We start from the raw sequence: 26,276 nt of genomic DNA on the forward strand, positions 1-26,276 counted from the left end.
TTTTATTCAACTTCAGAACTTTTCAGTTCTTAAAAATATCATTAGTATAATTAAAGTTCGATTGTGCCATTTCCAATGAAAAATTGTCCCTCCTCCCAAAATCTCATGAGTACAAACTGCACCCTAAAACCCGATTGTGGACACCCCTGGAAGCCTCTGTTCCCCAAATCCTGGTTACGTCCTTGATTAAAACGTGTTCTTGTATAAATTGAACCTTTAAAAATGTTTCCAATTGGGTTCAATTTATTTTCTCTCAAATCTCTAAAATTTCAATAAGCGCGTTAATCTACCCTGCAACTGTGATCAGCCCTGATCACTCTTGTTGTATTTCATGTTGGATGTGTTTCATGACTGCAGAGTCTTGTCAGTTTTGAAACACATCCAACATGAAATATACCTGAATAACATGAAATATACCTTATAACTGAATTAAGAATAATTGCCATCTTAAATTTTCAGGGGGCTTAGGCTTCGTGGTCTTGAGTAATTTCTAGGGACTTAACTCCTTGACCCCCGTTAGGCTTCAGACCTGTCTCTACCTTGATGTTTGTTTATATTTATTTTCATGTGATTGAATGTGCGGTATCAGTACGATGAAAGTAATTATTTACCATAACTACAATAGCTTATTATGAAAGAGGTCAAAGAGGTAAATCACATGTTTTATCCGTAGACTGCATACACGAAGGCATTGTATGTGTGTATCTATGTGTGCACAATGCTATTTTATGAATATTTGAGTTCGAGTCCTTGAAGAGACCGATCGCAGCGCCACAACGATACAGTGCAAAACGGTTGTCGTTCGGCACTTGTTAGTTTCCTGGCAAATGGCGTTGTTAAACAAGTTGTTCTCGCCGAAACGGGGGAACCAGAAGCTAACTAATGGTGTACTCTCAAGACAGGATGTCATTGGGTAACATAAATATGCTATTTCATTTGTAGTTAATAGAGTTCGTTGTATATTTTAGTAAAATATCCAAGTTATAGATGAAAGATTTAGCTTATGAATAGTCAATTCAAATTTTCTACCGTGTGGGTAGCTTAGGTTGGTTTACGTAAGACGTCATGAGGTGTCTCGTGACTGATTTAAAAGTAGCACACGTTTATGAATAGCATGTGAGGGCTGTAAACATACTTACGTAGAACTGTTACTATAGCTGTTACAATGTCAGGTTGTTTATTAAAGTGTAATGTAAATTGTATGCTATATTTCATATTTCTACAACTATTATAGTGTTAATAACTAGTATTTACATACTTTTAACGTGACAATATAAATCAATGAAAATCCTGTCAGGCTTCAGTAGTTGAAACAAAATTTTGTCGTGCACATACGCTGGGTGGCAAGAAAAGAAAAAAACAGATATATTGGCACACCCAGGTTTAGGGTGACTTAATATCCGATATTAAATACGAATTATTTTAAATCATATTTAGGTTAATTTTTCTGGTGCAAGGAATTATTTACAGTCGTTTTAAGACTCCTGAAATTAGATAAATTCTTATTCAGACTAGAATACTCGCACAGTCGGCTTCAGAAGTTCCATACAATTACACATAACCGTACAGGTTATATTACAAGTACCTGAATTTGAATTATGTATGCTCTACATCTTAAAGTTATTTCCATCTTCTTCAAAATTTATTCTATAAAAGTACAACATTAAATAATATGAAAGAAAGTATGAACTTCGGTGATATGTTGCAAAATACAGATGCTATCCGTTACAGAGAGCAGGTATTAAAAAATAAATGTACTTATTATCTCCATGACCTTTCTGACAAAGATCTATACTGATCAACATAAAATTACACCCAGTTAGTACTACAGGTGGCGTTTAGAAAAACTGCCATAAACATGCCTAGCTGTTTTTTCAAAAAAAAAAAAAAAAAAAAAGTTAACCAAAAGACGAAAATGTACGTAAAAGTGTAACTATTCGTAAAATCTTGATGAACACACATTTGTGGGTTATTACGTTTCACTCCCGTATATTCGTATTATATACAGACCTAAATTCCCCATTCGTTACTCAAAGAGATTATACTACAAAAGCAACTTTCTTAATACGTTTATGAATGTTTCTTTTGTGATTTTTTTTATAGTTTGTTGTTATTATTATGCAATTGCAATCAAAGAAAAATTCTAAATATTGTTTTGTTTTAATAATGTTTACTATTGATAAAACACATCGACATGCCGTACTGTTTTGGGAGGGGGTCATACAATCATCACGAAAGGCATTTATTGAAATCAGAAGTATCTTTGGTATCTGTTTATGTATAAATGGGTCAGAGCCAAAGTAGACTCAAATAATTCGTATCTTTATTCACTTTTCTTACTGATATGCCAAGTAAGTTGTATTTCTTTAACTTGGACTAATAAAAGTCGTACTGGACTAACTTGGACTAAATAAGTTCTATCCTCTGCAGTACTTTTAAATTGTCCATATGTAATTGTGTATAATGGTTTCACTTGTGCAATTGTTTATCTTTTTGTCCTTCTGAAATGACTTTTGTATGTAAAGATCAGTACAACGTATTTTTAAGAGGAGTCCTTCGTGAGTGAGTCGGCAGACGTATCGCATTTGTGGCCAATTAGTCCCGGTTTCTACTTCAAATGAAGAACAATTTCTCTCGGATGTAAGTCGAAAAGCTGTTTGGATTCCGCTTTAAGCTTATGTGAGCCCTTCTAGCATAACTGGTTGTTGCATAATAACACCAAGGCGAAACAAACTTATTTATGTCTATATGTGATATAAATACATAGAGCAAATTATTTAAACAAAAAAAAAATTTTTTTTTTTTTTTTTTAAATAAAAACCATAGTTTTTGCCAACCCTGCCTAAATCTTACACATGTATATTGTAATGAATTTTTCATTTTTGAGAAGTAAAGTTACGAAGGCTAACTACTTGATCTACTGTAAGGTAAATTAAATATAAGATTAGAGTGTAAGGATTGCGTCTTTTTTTTGAGGGCACAGTAACCAGAACATAGGATAACGCCTTTGTCACCCTAACTGCATCTTCCTCTGTCTTCATCCTTGTGCTCCCATTGGATCACGAAACACGCTTAGTGAAATGGAAAGTCGCTAATAAAGTAGAAGCTTTTAAAGCATTTGGGGATATTCTAACAATCGTGTTTGTGCTATGATCTTGCTAAGCCAAGGCCCAAAAGAATGCAGCACAACTTTCTTGCAAGTGGCACCTCGTAGGCGCCAGAATGGCTTTTAAATTTTCAACCAAATTACCAGATATCCATAACGTTGAAATGTGAACAAATTTAACTTCGGACCTTGCTAAACTATGGACCAAAACAGAACAATATAGCAACCTTTTTATAAGTGTTCGTCCTAGGAAGTACAATTGGCCTTAATCGAAAAGGATATTGTCGGTCTATTTTTTCGTTCTTCTTCAAGTGGCACATATTAGACCATCAAATTTTGAGTAAATTATCGAAACATCTTAGCAGCTAAAAATGGACAAGGCTTCAGATCCTAGTAGAGCACGATCCAAAGGGTACAGTATACGAAACACTTTTCCAAATGATGTCTCGTAGGGCGCCTAAAAGATGTAAATTTTGTAACTGTTTACCCAGATTTTCTTAGCGGTTTAAGATTAGCGATGGTTTGACTGACCCAATTCATAGTCCAATAGACAAGAAACTAATCGCATTTCTTTCTTATGTTTAAAGTTCATGTGGTTGTTCCGATGGTACCTGTACATCAGGTTTTCCTTCCAAAATTGATCGATACTTAGTATTGCGTGATTATAAAATGTTTTTTTATTGTTTCAATCGTATGCCGTGTCGATCCTGTTCCTATGACCCGATAGTTGAGGGGATCAAGCCACCTATACCTTCCTCTTCTAAAGAAGACATGTCGAATAGAAAGAATATTAAAATATTCTACTTACTTATCTCCATTTAACTATCTAAAAGTGTTAACTTCTCCCATCCGCTTTATGAAATTACTTTCATGACATTCCATCAAAACCATGCAAACTACGGAAGTAGACCACGCTTTTGTTCACACAATTTGGCACTAATTTTCAGGGTTGGCAAAAACCATGTTTTTTATTGAAAAAAAAACTAAAAAACTTTTAAAAAAAAATAATAATTTGCTCTATGTAGGCCTATTCATATCATATATGGACAGAAATAAGTTTGTTTCGCCTTGATGTTATTAAGCAACAACGGGTTATGCTGAAAGGGGTCACATAAGTTTAAAGCGGAATAAAAACCACTTCTCGAGTTACATCCGAGAGAAATTGTCCTCCATTTAAACTCGGAACCAGGACTAATTCGCCATAAATGCGATACGTCTGCCGACTCACTTACGAAGGAATCCTAATAAAAATCGTTGTACTGATCTTTACATACTTCTTAATATAATTGTCAAGAATCATTTGAGTCCACTTTGGCTCAGACTCATTTATACATAAATAGATACCAAAGATACTTCTCATTTCACTAAATGCCTCTCGTGGGGTTTGTATGACCCGCTCTCCCCACACACAAAAAGGACGACATACCGATGTATTTTATCAATAGTAAACAATATTTAGAATTTTTCTTTGATTGCAATTACATAACAATAATAACTGCAAAAAAAAAAAAAAAAAAAGTCACAAAACAAACATTTATAAACTTATTAAAAAAAAGTTGCTTTTGTAGTATAATCTTTTTGAGTAATGAATAGGGAATTTAGGTCTGAATATAATACGAATAATATACGGGAGTGAAACGTGATCAAGAGTTTACGAACATTTTTCGTTTTGTGGTTTAAACTTTTTTTTAAACAGCTGGTTTAAACCACCTTGGTTTAAACTAGCCAACCGTGATAATTTCATCGTAAACAGTCAGAAAGAGTAGTTTACTGGTTGAAATGAGTTTTGTTCAAACTAATTTCGCGAAGAGTTCGAACAATTTGATTCGTAATTCCTAAGTGAATATTTTGTTACTGACCGTACTGTATATTTTAATAATTTTTCTAAAATGATTTTGTTAAAAATTATGATAAAGATTTTTTGCGAATGATTTTAACACAAACTGCTACATTTTTAAATATATAGTTCATAAGTTCTGCATTATCAGTCCTATAATGTTGGATAATTATCTCTCGAGAAACATAAACGAGCTCTCTCGTGGTTAGCGTGTGAATTGTGTACGCACACTTGCTGCAGAAGATCCGGGTTCAATTTCCGGCCGGAGCACATGTGGTTCGGATCACACGTTAAGTTGCAAGTCCACGTTTCATATAACCTCTCTGCTGAAAGAAAAATCAAATCAAATCGAAAACATAAAAGAAAGAAACGGGAAATTGTGTTTCATTTTTGTCCATGCTTCACTGGTATTTCAACAACTCAATAATATGGCGTACCCTATTTGTCGAAAGGCAGTAAGTGATAACAGTTACAAATTTTGTACAGTAAGTCACACCGAACGGTAGTTTTTCGAGATAGGGTTGTGGATTATTGAGACAAAATGCCCTCTTAAAATATAGATGGACAGATACAGCTCTATTACCGCAGCCAGGAGCGCTTATATTTCAAATTACAGAGGAAGATTATCAGTGAGACAGTTGAGTAATAGCCTTAATCTAGGCTATTGTGTAATATGACTGGAACTCCACTCTTCTGTTTGTAATGGAGAGAGACGTTGTAGTAGTTGAATATAATTTGATATTATAAACCTGAAAGCATTTAATGAATTTTCACTTAAATACCAGTGTTACTTGACACCAAGTATTCATTGGTAGAAGAGAAGAGAACCTAAGATGAGTGAAAATATCTTGAACTGTATTGAGGATAAGTTTACTATTTTGAAAAGCTTGTAAAACGACATTTATGTTCAAGTTCTGTTCTCCGTAATTTTCAGTATAATCATTAATAATAATAATACTCCAAATTAGTATGCACTTTTACCACAGTATGACATATTGAGTTCTTTTTAGTCTTCCTTTGTTGTTCCTGTGTTTTGCTTGATAAGGCGAAACAAGATTATTTTGTTCCATGCAAGTTGCTCCTAAATATTTATTTATTTTTTGAAAACCGAGATTGCTAAATTGATTTCTGTCATTATATAACAGTAGATTCTCCATATTTCATAAAGAAATGTTTATGCAGTTTATATAAGAATAATAGTAATAATCATAATAAAAAAAACTGAGGACAATGTTATTTATTTAGCTTTTTTCGATGGGACCCTAGCCTTCCTCAGTCTGCAGGAGTCAGCAATAGAACATAAAGAAATAAACAGAGATTCCATGTTTTAAGTAACCTGCCAATAAAGGCAGAATACCTATGATGATGATGCCATGTTTTAATATTCCTATTGAGGCTTGCATGTTATATTTCGATATATACGTTTTATATATGTGTCTTTTTTGTATTCAGAGCAGAGTTTCTCAGCCTGTGGTACGTACGACTAATGGAAGTATTAATAATCAATATGCTGTGGTGGTACGCCAGTGGAAAAGGTTGAGAACCCTTTATGTAAAGGATTACAAGAGCTTTCCTATAGTACTGTTAATGATGGTTTAACGCTTTCCAACAAAATAGTTCAATGCAGAAAACGTAAATAGTTTTCGCAGATACGAGGAATATCAATCATTACAAATAATCACAATTCATGAGTGGGTAATAGAAGATACGTATAATTGCTGTAACGAAATCCCTCGATAGTGTATATGAAAATTAAAATGTAATGTATTTAGTATGGTTATCGAAACAAATAGTGACCAAACACTAATAATCCTTTCAATTGACGAAAGGACATACAACCAATAAAATTCTTCTCGTTTATGTATATATTATCATATTTTATTCTTTTTGTTTGCAGACAGAAAATTTTTTCGTTCAGCAAAGAGCAAGTAAGAGTATTGCTATTTCGTGAGTGTGACTGGAGAGGAAGGAAGCTTCTATTCGATTCAAAGGCAGTTTTGAAAGTTCCTTTAGATAGTCTCTCTTCATGCAAGCTGCGGTTTGGAAGCCAACAGAAAAGTAATGCCAGGAAAGGGAAAAATTTTGTTGAAGTATCCAATGGATATGGGTATCAGGTTTGTATACTATACTTTTTTTCTAACTGATCAAGCATTAAAATAAACGAATAATCCTTTTGTTGTTGAATATTAATATAAATTAGCTAAAAGACTGGATTGAAAATCGCTTTGACTTCCATCACATCGACCGTGTTAAGGTAAAACTTCGTAACCCTCATTTCCAACTTTTTTTTTTTAGGGGAGCAAGAAAACAACCTCTAACTTATATTCACATCCTTGCAAGACACAAGTATAAAAAGTGGTCTATTTGCCTTTATAACACACACAAGCTTACAATATTTTTCTCGCCTATGGCTTGACCTATAGTGTTGAATAAGATAAAAATGCACATTTTCAATTTTTTGAGGGTTACAACCTTTTACCTTAACACCGTCGAATGTTGATTGAGAATTGGTCATAGGACATAACCGTTCCGAAGTGTAAGTATAACTTAAAGTTAAACTTAACCCATATATAATATATTTGGTGCGCAGAGGGCAGTATGAAGATTAAAGGAATCTGTTGTTCACCTACTAAAAGTAGGAGTAGAGATAGCCATTATCAATTGCCTCATTACCAATAATAGTAATTGAGCTGAGCGAAGCGAAGCTCTTATACTCGGGTTAGCCGTTTGGTTGTCCGCGAACTCCTCCTAGACCGTTTGGCCGATCTCAACCAAACTTAGCACGCTGATAGAGTATGTCGTGCTGAGTGACAACATAGGTCGAAATCAAAAATCCGATGTACCATCGAGGAATAATCACCGAAAAACGCTTCCTCCTAGACCGTTTGGCCGATCTCAACCAAACTTAGCACGCTGATAGAGTATGTCGTGCTGAGTGACAACATAGGTCGAAATCAAAAATCCGATGTACCATCGAGGAATAATCACCGAAAAACGCTTCCTCCTAGACCGTTTGGCCGATCTCAACCAAACTTAGCACGCTGATAGAGTATGTCGTGCTGATGACAACATAGGTCGAAATCAAAAATCCGATGTACCATCGAGGAATAATCACCGAAAAACGCTTCCTGATTACGTAGTTTAAGCTCGCTCAGCTCATTTCATTGCAATCTGGTATATCCATTGCATTCCTAGTAATAATTTTAAATAATTCATTGTATATTCTTGGAAGTTGGTTTTCTTTGAATTCTCATAAAACCTAATATTTATGGAGTTTTTTTTAACGTATTTCATTAATTAAGGCTGTTGCTACCTCTTCGCTGAGTCGAGTTTTCCCCTATCTAATAACATTGGAACTTTTTTCGTGTTTTTCTCAGCAAGCAATGAACAAATCCTTACAAAAATTTGCATGGAGTCAGGTCGATAATAAAGAATTCGTTATATGAGCTTATAATTTTACTAAAAGCCTCTAATTAAGTTATTCATTCCCCCCTTTGTTTCATGTGAAGATTTGCAACAACGCATTGACGAAACTGCGTTCTCTCTTCTAGCAGGTTGCGGCGAGTAACTGAGGGTTACTTTGAAGTTTCAACATTGTCCACAGCTGTGAGGGGACCCTTTTCAACAATGACATATTTATGGCATTTCAGTGAGGAGGCGTTGGAGTACGTTTTCTTTGCTGAAAGCAGAAAAAAATAAACACAGCGAGAACAGATCCATTCTTCTTTACATTAGCTATTCCCCCCCTCAAGTATAGACAGTTATAAGTAATTAGAAGCGAACTGTCTCTATTGAATAAAGATACTTTTAATGTATACGAAAGCGAATGTCACTTTATCACTATTATTATTATTATTATTATTATTATTATTATTACATTTTTCAAAACATGAAGAGACATACCTTTCTTGACTCCAGTGCCCATTTTATCTATATATGAGGTATTTATAATAAACTTCTATACTGCTAAAAGAAAAGCTACTTTTATAGTGACGTATTATTTGTATTTTATTTATTATATTTCAATTTAAAATAAAGTGTATCGTTTGAAACAACGAATAGTGCTCAAAACAGCACCTATTAGCAGTCAACTATAGATTTAGATCAAACATAATAATGGACAACAACACCAATATATATTGTGTACATTTAGACCCTATTGGATCAAAAGATGCAATCTATTACAGACAAAAATTTTCTTGTAGGCCTTATATCTCGAGAACTACATATAGCGTACCCAAACTATGACTTAACTTAGTATGATGTGCTTATTGCGTAAAAAATACAAAAACTCGATTTAAGGACCGTTCAAAAATTTTGTGGGCCCTGATCCACAAAATTCAATATATTACATTCAATCAAAAATTTTCTTGTACGCCCCATATTTTGACAACTACAAAGTGTGTGGCCAAACCAAAACTAACAATTTACTCAGCATGATGTGCTTATTCCGTAAAAAAAAAAAAAAAAAAAAAAAAAAAACATTCAGCTGCCATTCAAAAAATTTGTGGGCCCTGATCCAAAAAAATCAATATATATTTCACCCATTCAAACATTTTCTTGTACGTCCCATATTTTGAGAACTACATATAGTATAGCCAAACCAAAAAGTAACAATTTAGCCCGCATGATGTGCTTATTCCGTAAAAAATACGAAAACTCGATTTAGGGCCCATTCAAAAATTTTGTGAACCCTGATCCAAAAAATCCAATATATTTCATACAATCAAACATTTTCTTGTAGCCTTATATCTGGAGAACTACAGGTAGTGTAGCCAAACCCAAACTAACAATTTACTCAGTATGATGTGCTGATTCCGTAGAAAATACGAAAACTCGATTTAGGAACCGTTGCTAACTTTTGTGGCCCCTGATCCAAAAACTAATTATTTGGCAAGATCGCAATCTTTTTATGCACTTTTTGGATCATTGATCCATTTTTTGAATTATTCCTAAAATTCTTGTTTTTATATATTTTTTATATTTATATATAAGGTGATACAAAGAAAATTTAGGGAATCAATTGATCTGATTGAAGATTTGTTTAAATCTATTTTATAGAATCTTTTAGATTTGTTAACTATATTCCTGTTAACTGCAGATTTTTTAAAAAGATCTCTTTTTAATCTACATTTGTATTCTTTCTTTACTCATGAAGTATATCTATAACTTTTGTCAATTTTTAAAGTTGCTTCTCAGATAAGTTTCGAGAGTTGTCCGCAAAATTTCGTTAACATCTTATTTGAACTAACGTAACACTGTAATCTCACTTTAATTTACCATAGTATATTTTCTTTCTTTCTTTCTTTCTTTCTTTCTTTCTTTCTTTCTTTTTTTTTTTTTTTTTTTTTTTTTTTGCGTGAAAGTAACATTTGAAACCGAATTATTTCTTTAAAATTTATACATGAAATGAAAATTGTTTTTTAAAAAAACTATGACATACTCATTGTATAAATAAATGTGAAATATTAGTGTTTATTTGATTTATTTGTATTGATTGAAGTCAATACTTCCAGTGTAACTTTGACCACTTATCAACAAAATTAAAAAGTCGTAGACCAGTATAATTTAAGCAAGTTACTTACTTGATTTGAGACATAATTTTGGAGGGAAAGGGTAGAAATTTTACTGATAACATTTTTTTTTATTTAACTTTTCCTGTATTTATGTTTAGCGTGGCCTTGTGAATTTTGTTTACTTTTTTTTTCAATATAGAAACTTACCAGGGATTTTGGAGTATGCTCATAGATATTTAAATTGTGAATAGTGCTTCGGTGATATTTAGTATGTTGATTATACTGCTTGTTTATTATTTTTTAATAACTTCATTTACATAATGTTGTGGCTTGATGTAACGAAGTATTCCATCATATATTTTTATACTCATACGGTAATGCTTTAGTTTAATATGTATGACAATGACAAATTGGTGTACCTCAACAAAAAAAGCCCTATATTTTAAAATGAAGCATGAAAAAATAATGCATAAAATTAAAATTATTCTGTTAATATGTGTTGTACTATTTCTATATATATATATATATATATATATATATATATATATATATATATATATATATATATGTTGTAGCTATAGATGAAATTTCGCGTTCACCATCCGGAAAATAAATATTTCTTATTTAGAATGCGTAAGTTACAAGGTTATTATTAGCAGGTAACACTAATAAGTCCCTATTCCCTGTTACCAAGAAATAAGTCCCTATTCATATTTCGTAAAGTAATAACCAAGAAAAGACGTTAACAAGAAAATGACATTTGTATCTACATTAACTCTACATATTGCATTATGTATAGATGTTTTTCTGTTTAATAAAAGAATCCCTGATATTACACTTCACTTTTCCTACAAATGTGCTCTGTTAGAAGGGTAATGTGTGGTCAGTTCTTCAGTTTCCCAGTTGCCTCACGATACTGAAACAACACCGAAAAATCTGTCATCATTAGGAATAGAATTCGACAGCATTCACGCTAAGAACACATTTGTGTAACAAAAAAGTTTATTTCTAAATTTCCTTCGTATGTGGTAAAAATGAAATTATTATTATTTAGCATAAACATTCTATACTACTATTCACAGTTTCAAATACATATACAGAGGCCGGTAGCCAGCCCAAAAATGTAGGGGGGCGGCTGAAGTTAGGGGAGCCCGATCCAACCATATCATAGTTTATCACCATATTGTATTTCATTTGCAAGCCTACCGTGAAAAGTTTAGGGAGGCCAGCGAAAATTTAGGGGGGCAAACCCCTAGATCCTCCTGAATACGGGTCTGCATATACATATATATAATTATTCCAAAATGCTATCTCCACTGGTTTACCTGTTTCCGTGAGGTTACAAAAGTCAAAGAGCGCTGGTGTTTTCAATGTGAAAACCCCACTGGTGTCGGCAGCGCGGCCAGTCTCTGGTCAAGGAAACACCGGCAAGGAGGAACCGATGTGGTGACCACAAATTTTAACTAAATTACTAGTGCCAAGCCGCACTGATATTCCTTGCTCGTTACAATCTCTTGTGCCAAGAATTTCCTATAATAATAATAATAATAATAATAATAATAATAATAATAATAATAATAATATATTATTATTATTATTATTATTATTATTATTATTATTATTATTTCACACAGGAAATTTAAATAAAATGAAATCTGTAAGTTTTACGTCCCACAGTTATGTTGGTTAGGCTAAAGGAGACAGTGATGATAAGTAATGAATGAAATGGTGGAATGAAGAAAGTGGTAGAAAACAGGAGAACCCCGAGAAAACCCATGCACACGATGTTTGCCCACCACAAAGTTCACTTAGCGCGAGCTGGGATCAAACCAAGGATCCCATGCAACTGAGATGAACGCTCTACCACTGAGCCACCGCGGCCCCCACACAGGAAATTTATTTGCTATCACAATCGTCTGCTAATTTATATTTGTATAACCAATCACCAGGTATAAGACTGAAATACATGAGACGCAAGAGGCATTTTGCTATGTTTGAAAGTAACCAGAAGAACTCCGAATGAGACTAGACGAATATACTAAAAGCAATAGGTTTAGCAAAGAAAATAAAGAGCGCCCCCTCCTTCTCAGTGCCATAAATCTGTCCTCGAAAAGGACGAGAGGGCTAGAAAATTTCATTCCACAGATGTGATATGGACATAGTTTAAAAACCTGTTTTAAATGGCTAGCCCGAATTTCCCTCACGCTGCTAATACAAACAGGGAGAAGCAGAGATCGCACTGTTGCAAATCTTTACATGAAAAAAAGGGGGGAATGAATAACTTAATTGGAGGCTTTTAGTAAAATTATAAGCTCATATAACAAATCCTTTATTATCGACCTGACTCTATGCAAATTTTTATAAGGATTTGTTCATTGCTTGCTGACAAAAACACGAAAAAAGTTCCAATGTTATTAGATAGGAGAAAACTCGACTCAGCGAAGAGGTAGCAACAGCCTTAACTCTTAGTGGATATTTCGCTAACTATGAAGACTTAACATTATTACAATTTCTAGATGTCAGATATTTGTAACGTTGCCAGATTCAAATTTGAAATTTTATTGTCAATAAATTGCTTTAATAATTATATTTTTCTAACATAAGAATAATACGTTTATGTTGCAGTATATTCGACCAAGCTCCGACGTAAACTTATTGAGTGAGATGGTGTTTGGATCAGTGGCCGTTACTTACAAAGCTCCAACTTTAAAAATTCACACATTAAAGTCACCATGCAGGCTTATGTGTACTAAAGTCTTCCTTTCTCCGAGATCTGGGCGTGATATACAAACAAGGTAGTTATTTTGTAATATTATCATTGGTATTTCTTTCTAATAGCCTGAAGTATTCGTGCCAAGTATTCATACTCTTACATGTTTACCACATGATCTTGTTTGAGTTGTGGCAAACTGATCCTTAAAATTGATGTGTAATTGCGTACAGTCTTTACAGAAATTTCATTTTGTTTACTATTATGTAAATTTGATAATACGTTAAGATTTTAGGAGTAAATGAGAAGTAATTCCGTGTTACTCTGAAAAGAGCTAGTTGAAAAACTTCTTGGTAGAAGAAAGAACGAGATATCACAGCAGGTCACTAATCACCGAAATAAAAATAAATATATCATGATATAGAAGTTCGATCTTTTCCCCGCAATATCTTCTTTTGAAAGATTGGTCATTCTGTATAAACAAAATGAAAATTATTACCTTGAATATGTGAAGAATTAACCAAATTTTCAACTACTACGCGTACTGTTGCCGCCCTCAGAGTGGAAACTTCTTTTCCAGGACAGTGCGTGTTCTTTTCATATTTATAGTTCCTTTTCTTTTCTTTCTGAAATTAATTGATATTTAAGTTTGTGAAAATACTAAATAAATAATAACATACCTTTAATGTGGTTGCCCTTTTCTTTCACTTCCCAGATACCGATTCTTATCTGTTGCCATCACCAAACATATATTTAAGCAGTGTCTAAATTAATACTTCAAAACTACTTTCTGATAAAGTTTTGAATGAAAAATTTCTATGATTCTATGTCGAAAAGTGTTGAAAGTTCTGTATATTTTTCTTTGTGAGATACTAGAAATGATCACAATGGTTTGAAAAATCTAGATCAGATAGACACGACTGACATTTACAACTCCAAGACATTAGCAGTAGTTTCGAATTTATGGTGTGGTCCAAATATTTGTCATCCAATGTATAAATTTAAGTCTGGTTCTTTAGTCCTAATGTAAAATGATTGAAATACTATTCCATACTAATTCCACGCAAATTTACAGAATAACTTGCGTAAAATGTTTCATTGTGTAGGAAGTCCGAAAATACATTTTAAGATTGATTCTTTTTGATAAGCCAGATTTTTAAAATAACGGACAATATCTGCAAATAATTATGACATCACGAAGAAAGAAAAATAGAAAAGAAAGCGTAAAGTACTTCCTATAGACTGTAACAGAAATAATTGAAATAGGAACAGTTCATTATGAACCTATTATATATTTTGACATATCAAGGCATGTGAATTTGCGATAGATACTCAACCTAATCATCTCCATATACTTCTTACTCTCCAATTGACTCTTCTGTCCAGTATTTCCTAATTTTTATTTTTGATATTAAATCTTTCCTATATCTGTTGTGTATATATATTACTGCATCTTATTATGAGTGAACATTCCTTTAGTTCCGTAAAGTGAGATAACTTTGTTATTATTATTATTATTATTATTATTATTATTATTATTATTATTATTATTATTATTATTATTATTATTATTTCTAGTACGTCAATTTAAATGGATTAGATCAAATTATTACTTGTAATTGTAGTCTAGTATTTCGTTTGAAAGTATCTTACATATGGCCCTCCCGCTGGTCTAGTGGCTAGCGCGTGTTCCTTGGTGCACGTTGTACCTGGTTCGATTGCCGTCGGAGAGCACAAAGTATAATTTCACTTTCATTGATCATCCGTCTCCTTTAGCCTAAAGGGCATAACCATAGGACCATAAGGCCTAAAAAAGAAAAAAAATCATTTTAGTTTCATACCTTGCATAATGTGACGCATGATTGTATTTTAATGTTTTCAGCGATAGCAGTTTTGATGAATCGTATGGAAGTTCGTCTAATTCAATGAGTGATAGTAATTCTTACCACGTGGGAAGCACGCCGAGCAAGTGTGGTAAGTCCTTAATGTCATACATTTTCTGAATCTAGTAGTATTTCTTGATTACTTAATTAATATATTTAGTATTCTTTATATTAACCCAGTTGTGCAGTATATTTAAAGGTATGTTCGTACATACTGAAATACAATAAATAATTGCTGCATGTGATTGAAAATGACTGTGCAAGCAAGTTATGCATTAGTCAATAATCCCAGCCACTCAAGAAAATGTGAAATGTGGCACTTGAAACTCAACAGTAAGAAGTGTGACAGTATTACTATTACTTTGAAAAAGTCTCCTGTTCCCTCCACATACCATATCAACGATTCCCCTATCACACATTCTTCTAGTCATAACGATCTTGGTGTCATCTTTGATTCAAAACTTACATTCTCTGACCACATCTCCTCAATACTAAAGAATTCAATGCGCATGTTGGGACTTCTTTATCGATTCACCGAACTACGCACTGTTTCTTCACTAGCAACTTTTTATAAGACATTAATAGCGCCCAAGATCGAATACTGCTCTCCCATATGGGCCATGGCAGCACCTACACATCTCTCCAGACTTGATTCTGTTCTCAATTTCTTCATCGCTATAGTCCGTTTTCGTGTTCCTGCACTTCGAATATTATCTAAGAAGGAACTCTTGCGACATCTTAATATTCAGACTCCTGAAGTACGCAGAACTATCTCTGACCTGAAATATCTACATAAAATAGTTAATGGAAACTTAAGATCGGAAATATTACTTCAGGAACTATCCTTACGTGTCCCTGCCCGCATCACCCGGAATACCCACCTATTCCATCTTGCCCGTCCTAGGTTGGCTGTTATACAGAGGTCTCTTTTTTATAGAATACCAAATTGTTATAATCAAGTAACAACTGATGTGGACATATTTTCGAGCTACCCAGTGTTTGAAAGAGCAATTAAGCGAGCTTTGACGGAATAGTTTTACTCTTACACTCTTCTTTCTATGTTGTTATTGTTATCTTGTTTTGTTTTTTTTTCTTTCTTTTGTTAGCATGTCCCTGTGTAAAATGGCAAAGTTATGCTGTATCTGGGAATTTGTTCAATAAATAAATAAATAAATAAATAAAAATGATGTCTGATCGCTAATTGGAATCTATTCTTGGGTGGTTACTGTCAGCATACAATAGGCAGTTGTGTGTGTGCTACAGTAATTTGAATACACATCATTCTTCTCGATCGCTCAAGTCTAGTCTTGATTGTAAATTATCTGCACGATTGTGTTCTACATTGCAGCAAACTTCAGTTCGAATGTTCGAAAGAATGAGTGCTGAAAATGAAAGTTACTTTTATACAAAAAGTTGTAGGACATGTGCGAATAGGAAGCTTTAAAAAAATATGTTGTATATGGTGTAGGTCAGTTGCACTAAGTTGGTCTCAATGAGATTGACAGATTTTAAAAAAATGTGTGTATAAAAATAATATAATACTCTGCTAAGTGTACTCAGTTGACTTATTATTGACACTTTAAAAATAAACCGTACGATAATAGTGTAATGCTTTGTTGTGTATGCACTGTAACAATAAGTTGTTTAAAATAAATAAATAAGTAAAATAATGAAATGTACTGTAAATTCAGAAACTGAAAAGGTGTGGGACTACCGGAAATTGAATTTTGGTTTCTACCTTGCCGTGCCCGTACACTAATCAGGATGGTACCCAGACAGATCATCCAGACTTACGAAGAGTTACTTGGGAATCGAACAACAAATCATAACTATATCTAATGTATATAATTACAATTAATACACTTTTGTGTAAACATAGTAGACACCAGACAAGGTGATAGTACATTTTGCTAATAATAATAGTATTAACGTTGAGGAAAATATAAAATTTTTTACAATTGTATGTAGAATTAAGCTTTCAGAAAGTAAAATCGTGTCTCTAAACATGTATTATAGATGGTATACCAGGAGAGTAAGAATCTACAAGTAATATATGGGTAATTCTTTTCTCAACAAGGTAGTATTAATATGAGAGTTATTTTACTCTCTGTCAGCCATAGATTTCCGTTGGAGCTGTTATTTATGAGTTTCGTTTCCAGTACACCACAAATAATGATACCATTATTACACAACATTAAACAAAACACCCTTATATGCACATTTGCTGAACCCCACGTTAGTAATATAGGGAAAGAAGTAAGTAGGGAGAAAAGAAAAGTAAGCGTCTTGTCCCGCAAGTCATACTAGAATACTTCGTTGGTAAGGAATGAGAGTGAAAAGTAATGCAAAGAGTGAAATTTGTATGTGTATACTTTAGCAAAAATAATAGGAAAAAAAATCAAGATATGTGGGCTGCAGCACTAAATTTTATCTTTCGATATCTCAAATTAAACCGTATCCTGCGAAGTTTACTAAAATACTTGTGTAATATAGAAAAATATAATAGGAGTTTTCGATAAATTTCGTTTCGAAGTAAGTTCACCCTACCAGTAGAACCTTTCCTGGGTTCTTTAGGAAGGAATTGGTTAATACCATATTTTAGGGCATATATAGTTGTGAAATATTTATTCTCAAAATATCAAGAAAAACGTTAGGGCTATTTTCGTGAAAATCATCGAAACAAAGCACATCCACGCAAGAAAACTACCCTTTCAGAAGTTTTATAGGAAGGATTATGGTATATTATAGGTTGTTAACAGAATATTTAGAGCTGTTTTAGATTTCCATTATCTAATGAACTACCCTTATACTTTGGTGTAAAAATAATTCAGTGCAACTTATGGAGAATCCTTATAAAACGAGAAATTTGAATATTCAAGAAATTCTCCCACCCCCTTTAGTAGCAGAATTTTTGAAATAGTTGACGTATCCTCACATCTTTAATTAAAAAGTTTATATACGTAATTTCCTATATCGAACTTAAGCGAATCCTAACATTGGTTATTTTCTGAATAAATAATTGAAAGTTGAAATATTAGTAAAATTGCTTTTCTTTGTCCCCTTAGAGGCGGAATTTTCGAAGGCACTTACACATGTAAGTTTCATCTTCGTAACTGCAGGGACTCACGCCAAGATAATGTTTTCAAGAGAAATTACTTAATTTCGTATTGTAGGGTTATTAATGAAATATTTTGTTTATGGAATAGGAACAAAAGTCATTAGAGTAGTTTTCGAGATACTTGCAAATTTCGATTTCGCCGTCTTCCAGTACTTTTATTTTCTGAAATAGAAAGAAAATGCTTAAATAATAAATAAATAAAAGGAGTTTGAGAACCTTAATTCCAGGCGTGTGTACATATATCAATACGAACAGATGGACATTCAGAAATCATTTTCTCGGCTTATAGGAGCGATGAAACGTGTAAATCCTTTGAAACTTCAAATTCGATTTTTTTTCACAATCACAGTATATTTTTGTCTCCTATCGGCACTGTATAGTTTTATATATATATAACATGAAGTAATAATATGACAAGTAATGACATAATGACAATAATAAGAGACAATACAAAATGAAAAGTATGTAGGAATAATAGTGAAAAATTATGGAAAATAGAGTGAGTGTAGTGTTATAGATTGTTAAGACCCGGGAGACTGTTAGTGGATGAGAAGTAGTATTATAAATGTTTTTCGATGTGTGAACACTTCGAACGTGATGGAACATGAAGGATTTTTAGAATACTTAGGCAGATCGAATGTACTATTTATGATGCATTATGTGGCCAGAAACTGGTAAATGGAGAACTTGAAAAGATGAGTTAAAGAGTATCTTCAACATAGAAGGCTGGACAGAGATACATTTAAGGCTTATAGCATATACTTTTTTCTATAATCGACCGTAGTCAGGCTTTCCAACATCTATCACAAAGGTAATACATATTCCACTTTACTGGTAATTGCAACTCTCAAAACTTCAGCTACTTTCTTCAGCACACCCACTATCCAGCTCTCATCAACAATTACAGGTATTTCTGCTGTACTCCAATTTCGTATTTACATGTACGAGAACACACTATAACACAGTACGTTCAGCCATACCTTCCGCCTAAGTGTCCTTATAACCAGTGATGCAAATTCTCTGATTCGTGAGTTGTTTTATTTGTTCGGAGTTCCTACATCGTTATTGTATGTAAATTTTATCTGTAATAGACGTAGTGTGAAAAAAATCATAAAGTAAAAAATTAACAATTCTTCGTTTGGAAAATACGCACGAATATTATTATTATTATTATTATTATTATTATTATTATTATTAAGGTCTTGTAAAATCGGAACCAAAGTCATTGATTGCGTTCCAAGTTACAGACAGCCCTATAAGCATCAGCTTTCGCTGACTATCTCGTTTCCGAGAACTGCCAGAGTTTTCTTTAACATGGAGATGTTAGTAATTTTACAGTTATCAAAATAAGGTAGTTCTGCGCCGGAAGCTCGGCGTCTGCTAGAGCCTTGCACCCTTAGATGAGAGCCTATGGTTGCCTTATGGTAGAAACGCCACTGATTGAGAATCAAATTCAAGGCTTGGGCGGATAAAATAATGTAATTACAGTATCAACATTAATTAGTTCTTCAGCTTACTCTTTAAACTGCAAAATTGATCTCATAATTTTTTTTCTGTTGAAATATGATATAGCGTCTGTATTAAATTTTTGCCGATTAAAACTTTTTAAAAATACTTTTCAGGAAGTCGTCAACAGGATATGGCGTCTTGGGACTCCATTAAACAATATCGGTATGAGAATGACAGTGGCATTTGTGGAGATGCGTCGTTGCGATCCAACGGAAGTCTTAGCAGTTTTTCTAATTTACCCAGTTACGAGACATCTCCCATAGGAACACCTCGATCACATGGCAGTAAGTATTAGCTCACAAGATGACAAGCTTTCCAATGCTCCTACTTTTCCTGTATACACCTTGTTTCAAAAAGAATATACGTATTACGAAGAATTATTTTGTCCAAACTATCGATCGCTGCGCCTCGGCTCGGCTATTGGAGAAACGAATACATAGTCTAGTTTATATTAATAGCCGCTAGATGTCAGTTGTCTTCTGTTTTGCTTGGTAACCGTCATATGTTTAAAATGGCTACTCCGCAGCAGAAATCATTTTGTGTTCTCGAGTTTGCGAAGTGCAATTCCGTGATTAGAGTGCAAAGACGTTTCAGGTTGAGGTACCAAATTGATCCTCCGAATGGGTGGAACATTCGCAGATGATATCGAGAGTTTGTAGATACAGGATGTGTATGTAAAGGAAAGAGTCCTGGCCGCCCTTGTGTTCCTGAAGAAAATGTTGCACGAATTCAAACTGTTTTCCAACGTAGTTCTTCAAAACCAATTCGTCGTGCTAGTCAGGAGTTAAAAGTGCCGACAACAACAATTTGGCGTGTTTTCAGACGTCGGTTGGTTATGAAGCCGTAAGCTCTTCGTCCTGATGACAAATGCAAACGTGTGGCATTTTGTAACGAGATTCTGGATGCTATTGACAATGATAACACTTTTGCACAACGCATCGTGTTCAGTGATGAAGCGACTTTTCGTGTTAGTGGTCAGATAAACAAAAAAATGTTCGAATTTGGGGCCTACAGAACCCACATGCAGTCATTGAACATGTACGAGATTCGCCCAAAGTCAATGTGTTTCGTGCGATATGCCGATCATCTGTTTACGGCCCATTCTTCTTTAATGGAAACACGGGTAACAGTCAGCAGTATCTCGCTATGTTACAAAACTGGTTGTTTCCGAGGCTGCACGAAGACAACTTCATTTTTCAACAAGACGGGACACCCCTTCACTGGAGTCGCCAAGTGCGTGAATATCTGAATGAAACTCTACCGAACCGTTGGATTGGTCGTCAAGGAGCTGGCGACTTAGCATGTCTCAGCTGGCCTCGACGGTCACCAGATTAGTCACCCTGTGACTTCTTCCTGTGGGGTTTCGTTAAAGACAACGTTTATGTACCACCACTCCCACAGAACCTGGAAGAGTTGAAGAACCGGATCCGTACTGCCATAACATCAGTGACACAGGACATGCTTGCTCGAGTATGGGAGGAATTTGAGTATCGATGTGATATTGTTCATGTCGCTGACGGAGGTCATATTGAACATCTGTAATTTGAACTTTGAACAGTAATTTGAACTTGAGAGGTTCGTAAATATGTTTGTAAAATTTCATATTCGTATGTCTTAAAGTTTAATAAATGTATGTATTCGAAATACGTATATTCTTTTTGAAACAGTGTGTGTTTGTTTTTCTTCCTATAAAGGCCTATATTTCTTAAATTTTAACGAAATCTCCTATATTTTTGTGGCATTGCTACTTCCACTTGTGAAAACATAAGAAAATAAGGTGTGGGTGGTTGAAGGGCTGTATCCGCCAGTTTTGTCTCCACAGTGGAGTGGTTGAATGGAGACTCTTCTGTGCTTCGTCCTTTCCTTTTTATTGTCTAAAGATGATTATACCAAGTAATGCAGTTAGCGCAAAATTCATACACCTACATTTAGATACTTAACAAACCCACTCTTTGTATTATGTGTTTTGTAATTTTTTAAATGAATTTTGTATTGTTTTTTACAACTTATGTATATTATTTGAAAACAAGGAATTAACATAGAAATGATAGAATCTTGCAAGTGATGAAATTATTCACATCTTGGAAACGTATACTTCCAAACACTGCAGATTGTTTTTACACTTTCCTTATGGTCGTTGCTTAGTACTGGTGAACTACCTACGGAAACACAAGAAACTCATATAAAATTTTGCTACGAGATAATTACCCATGTAGTTATATTTCGAGTAGAATGCATGTTCATATAATAATTGGTGTAATTTCCTTTTTAATTTCTATCTTGGATAATTGAAATGTTCCTTCCAATCGGTAGAAATATTATGGGTTTCTTTGTTCCTTGTTCTTTCAAAATGTTCCAAATGCACAAATGTTCCAGGAAATAATTGAAATGTTCCCTTTTCACAGTTTTACGAAACCTAATTTTTTCATGGTGATTTCCTGTATTTTTCTTTTATTGGCATTGGAAAGCCTGAAACGATCAACCTTGATGACGATGTTAGGAAGGGTCTTATCATTGGTAAATTAGTTAGTAACCGCAATTGAAGTATGTACTTAATGTGAAACTTAGCTACTCTTGTATTATACATCGCATAATCGTGGGGGATGCGGTGGCTCAGTGGTAGAGCGTTCATCTCCGGTGCTTGGGGTCCCTGGTTCGATCCCAGCTCGCGCCGTGTGGACTTTGTGGTGGACAAACATCGTGCTCGTGGGTTTTCTCGGGGTTCTCCCGTTTCCTCCCACTTTCTTCATTCCACCATTTCACTCATCTCTCATCATCACCGTCTCCTTTAGCCTAACCGGCATAATCGTACCCCATACAAAGAAAATAAGACTGAACTCACTACACGTGTATAAAACACCTGAAATATTATATGAACAAGAATTTATTTATTGTTTTCTTGTTTGTCAAAATACAAATCCTCGTATTTTTAGTTCTCGTATTGTATTTTTCTGTAATGTTCCAAAAGTAGAGTTTATATATTTTATTAAGGAAACTTGAAAGTTGATATTCATAAATCTGAGTAAATATTCAGATCTTCGCGCAGAGTACACTTCATCTATGTTTATGCAGAATCAGTGTGTTTGTGATCTTATCCTTATCTTGACGCAAAACATACACAGAAAATAATTGCTTATAAATGTTATAGGATAACTCAGATATGACCAGTCATACCTTTTATTATCTGTTTGAAATTCAGCTGTTTTGTGATAAAAATGAAAGACCTGTTCATATTTGAGTTACATACAAGAATATTCTGTTAATTTGTAGAATCAGGTTAAATTGTGTAAAAGCAGATATTGCGCAGTTGGATCTTAACTGTACAATTCTCAATTATTCCTAGTCTTCAAGAAAGTGTATGATTCGATGATAAGAGAAAGAGGCTGTGTAATATATTAGAATTCGAAGTTCACAAGGAAATTGTAAGATTCATAAAGGCATATCTTAGTGAAATAAGAAGTAAAATGTTACTAGAATGGAGGTTGCTTCTTTCGTAATTTATAACAGTTAAAAGCAACAGGATTTCTTATCCTCTTTATATCTTAACTTCTCTTTGGAATGCGTAATTAGCAGAAAGCTATAGAGAACTTCTATTGAATGGATTGATCGAGACTTATATACACGTGATGTAGACTTAATGGGGAACTATATATGATCATTTCAAGAAGACTAATATCTTGTTGGGCAATGCCGGTTTCTCTGTTACCGCGTTTACCGCCAGTAAGCATGTAATTAAAGCATAATTTAATATGGAAATTCTGCAAAACACAACTTTAAAAGTATTCCACTTGCGTTCATGATGTCTGTGCTTCAGCCTAAGAGAGAGAGCACCAGCACTTTCTAGCGAATAAATAAATAAAAATCATTCAAATGTATCACTACCATGGTGAGCAACCATCTTATACGTATGAACATATGAGTCGCGGATGAGCGTTGAGGAGAGGTGTCTGCAATAATCTTCAAGCTTTCTGTTCAGTTGTACAGAGAGGAAAGCTTGCTTTTCTGCAGGATTCCTACTGGTCAGGGAAATCAAAGAAAGTCAGGAAAATTTTATAAATGAATGAATAAGACGTATCATATCTTCAGAGTAATTGATTGTCAGGCGTTTGTGGATAAATATTATTGATCACAGTATGAGACATTGTTCAGATTTTTATGGAAGGTAAGTGGAATGTACGTATGACCAATTGATTACTATTTGCCTCTATAGAATAAATGTTCTCTATATAAATATTTTGAGTTATTTATTCCATATTTATATGCCAACGTCATCCGACACCTGTCATGAAAGGGAATTTCTTGCCAGAGTCAGGGAAATAGATTTCTCCAAATCAGTAGGAACCCTGTTCTGTAGATGGGGGAAGCAGTTTTGATGTTATAATTGATTTTTGCACGTTTTGCGTTGCGCTACGCTTCGCAATTTTTGTGAAGGCTGGTACGGAATGACGCCCTTGAAACTAAATAATCGACGTAATATCGATTACTTTCGTCAACACAGAATTAAGTGTATTTGGTACATTTTATCATATTCAGTAGTTAAATTCCTTCGGGGCCTGTTAAAAAATATGAAGGAAAGAATATAATACTTAAATTACACTATCCAGGTTTTCCATGTGTGTTTTTGTACTACTTTGGTCCCCTTCAAAATAGAACAGATGAGTTACAGTGGGCGAAACGAAACAAATGATTGATTGATTTGTATTTATGTACTGCATCAGCAACGGAATTGTATAAGGCGAGACCTACGTTAAAAATGGGATCTGGCCATTAGATTGAAGAAGAATTTATTTATTTATTTATTTATTTATTTATTTATTATTATTATTATTATTATTATTATTATTATTATTATTTATTATTATTTAAGTAGAATTCGCGACTAAGCTTGTGTTGATTATGCATTGTGGTGGTGGAGTTCCTTTCTATTAGTATGTTCGAGTTTCGATGGCGAATTCAAGCTTTTCTGCATCAGCGTGCCTCTTCAACATGTTATGTTATTCAGAAAATGGGAGAAAAAAGGTTTTAAAGTATCTAAAAATAACTTTTATTTATCACAATATTGCAAGCGGTGATTATATTCAATGAGAAAGCGAAAAGGCTCTTACCGCTTTATTTGATTTTTTATTATTATTATTTTATTTATTACTTTTTTTGCAGCGAGTAATAGCCTTTCCGCTTTTTCTTAACTTTTATTTATTTTTATCAATTTATTTTCTGAGTTCACCCTTGATATCTTAGGTAAAAGGGTTAAGGGGGCAGACTACTAAATATTTTTCAAAAGCTAACAATTTTTCTTTTGCCAGTTTTTCGTGCGTGAAAAGAAATAATGAAATGTAACTTACCTCAGTAATAGGTAATAGATAATAGATAATGTTATTCTACACACAAAAATAGGAATCGGAAGAATTTTCAGTGTTGCCATCCATAGAAATTACAGTGTGACCAGAATTTGAATTACCCAAAAATCTAGGTTATGGCAGCGAGTAGAAAAATGAACTCAACGGCAATTGATGAATTATTATGCTGTCTGTGTTTCTTTTTAGTTACTTTTTAAATAATATTTGTATTTTAATTCTACTGTTTATTAAAAATTATTTATTTTGTACTCTTTATTACAAAATAAATACAAATATTACTTAAAAAGTAGTTAACAAGGAACACAGACAGCATGATAAGTCATCAATTGCCGTTGAGTTCATTTTTCTAGTTGCTGCCATAACCTAGATTTTTTGGGTAATTCAAATTCTGGTCATACTGTAATTTCTGTGGATAGCAACACTGAAAATACTTCCAATTCTTATTTTCGGGTGTAGAATAACATTATCTATTACTGAGGTAATTTACATTTCATTATCACTTTCCACTTACGAAAAACTGGCAAAAGAAAAATTGTTAGCTTTTGAGAAATATTTAGTAGTCTGTCCCCTTAATTTACAACTTACAGTAGATACATGATTAATCTGAAGACAGCATTTATACATACGTTATAAATTAAACTAGAAATACAAATCGCTGAGCAAAGCTACGTTTATTTAAAAATAATAAAGATGTAACAGTTTCGCCAATTAATTGAACATATTGTCTTCATCAGACACTGCAGCAAACAAGAGGGAGTTGCGTGAGTAAGGTAGTTGGACATAGCTTCCTCTAACAAGTAAGAGGAAGCTTCTATATTTATACTGAACTCCCTCTTGTTTGTTACAGTGTGTGATGAAGCCAATATTTTCAGTTAGTTGGTGAAACTGTTACACGTTTTTTATTTTCAAATAAACGTATCTTTACTTAGCGATTTGTATTTCTAGTTCGTTATTTAAGATAGCAAAGCTAGTATGAATCAGATAGTTATGTGTTATAAAATAGCAAAATATAATATGTAAGCTGCGGTAAACATGTTCAGATGTTCAGGATATGCCACTGATGTTGAGTGTCTTTAAAGAAATTCGTCTCAAAAGGAATGTAAATAAGACAAAGGACAGTTTAACAAGTCAAATTTGTAGCCATGGAAACATCGGAATCACGAATAATATTGTCGAGGAGTTTAAAACGAAAGAATGAAAATACTTAGTTATTAATAAAGTCAAGATGAAAGTAAAGAGT

At 33.6% G+C, this 26,276-nt stretch overlaps 1 protein-coding gene across 2 annotated transcripts in view; it reads left to right on the forward strand.

The window, feature by feature from the left end:
• Positions 1-26,276, forward strand: part of LOC145662827 (folliculin-interacting protein 2) — a 105,808-nt gene that overhangs the window by 23,903 nt on the left and 55,629 nt on the right. Inside the window, exons 1-5 of one of the 2 annotated variants that reach the window (XM_081728725.1) lie at positions 778-913; positions 6,841-7,057; positions 13,085-13,254; positions 15,052-15,143; positions 19,793-19,963. In XM_081728725.1, coding sequence (XP_081584851.1) covers positions 828-913; positions 6,841-7,057; positions 13,085-13,254; positions 15,052-15,143; positions 19,793-19,963 — 736 coding nt within the window. In that variant the 5' untranslated portion in view covers positions 778-827. Of the gene's footprint in view, positions 1-777; positions 914-6,840; positions 7,058-13,084; positions 13,255-15,051; positions 15,144-19,792; positions 19,964-26,276 lie in introns of those variants that run through there. The other variant, XM_081728724.1, reaches the window with a different exon arrangement.

The sequence above is a fragment of the Thermobia domestica genome, chromosome 10, assembly GCF_964235325.1.
Source record: "Thermobia domestica chromosome 10, izTheDome1.hap1.1, whole genome shotgun sequence".
NCBI lineage: Eukaryota > Metazoa > Arthropoda > Insecta > Zygentoma > Lepismatidae > Thermobia > Thermobia domestica.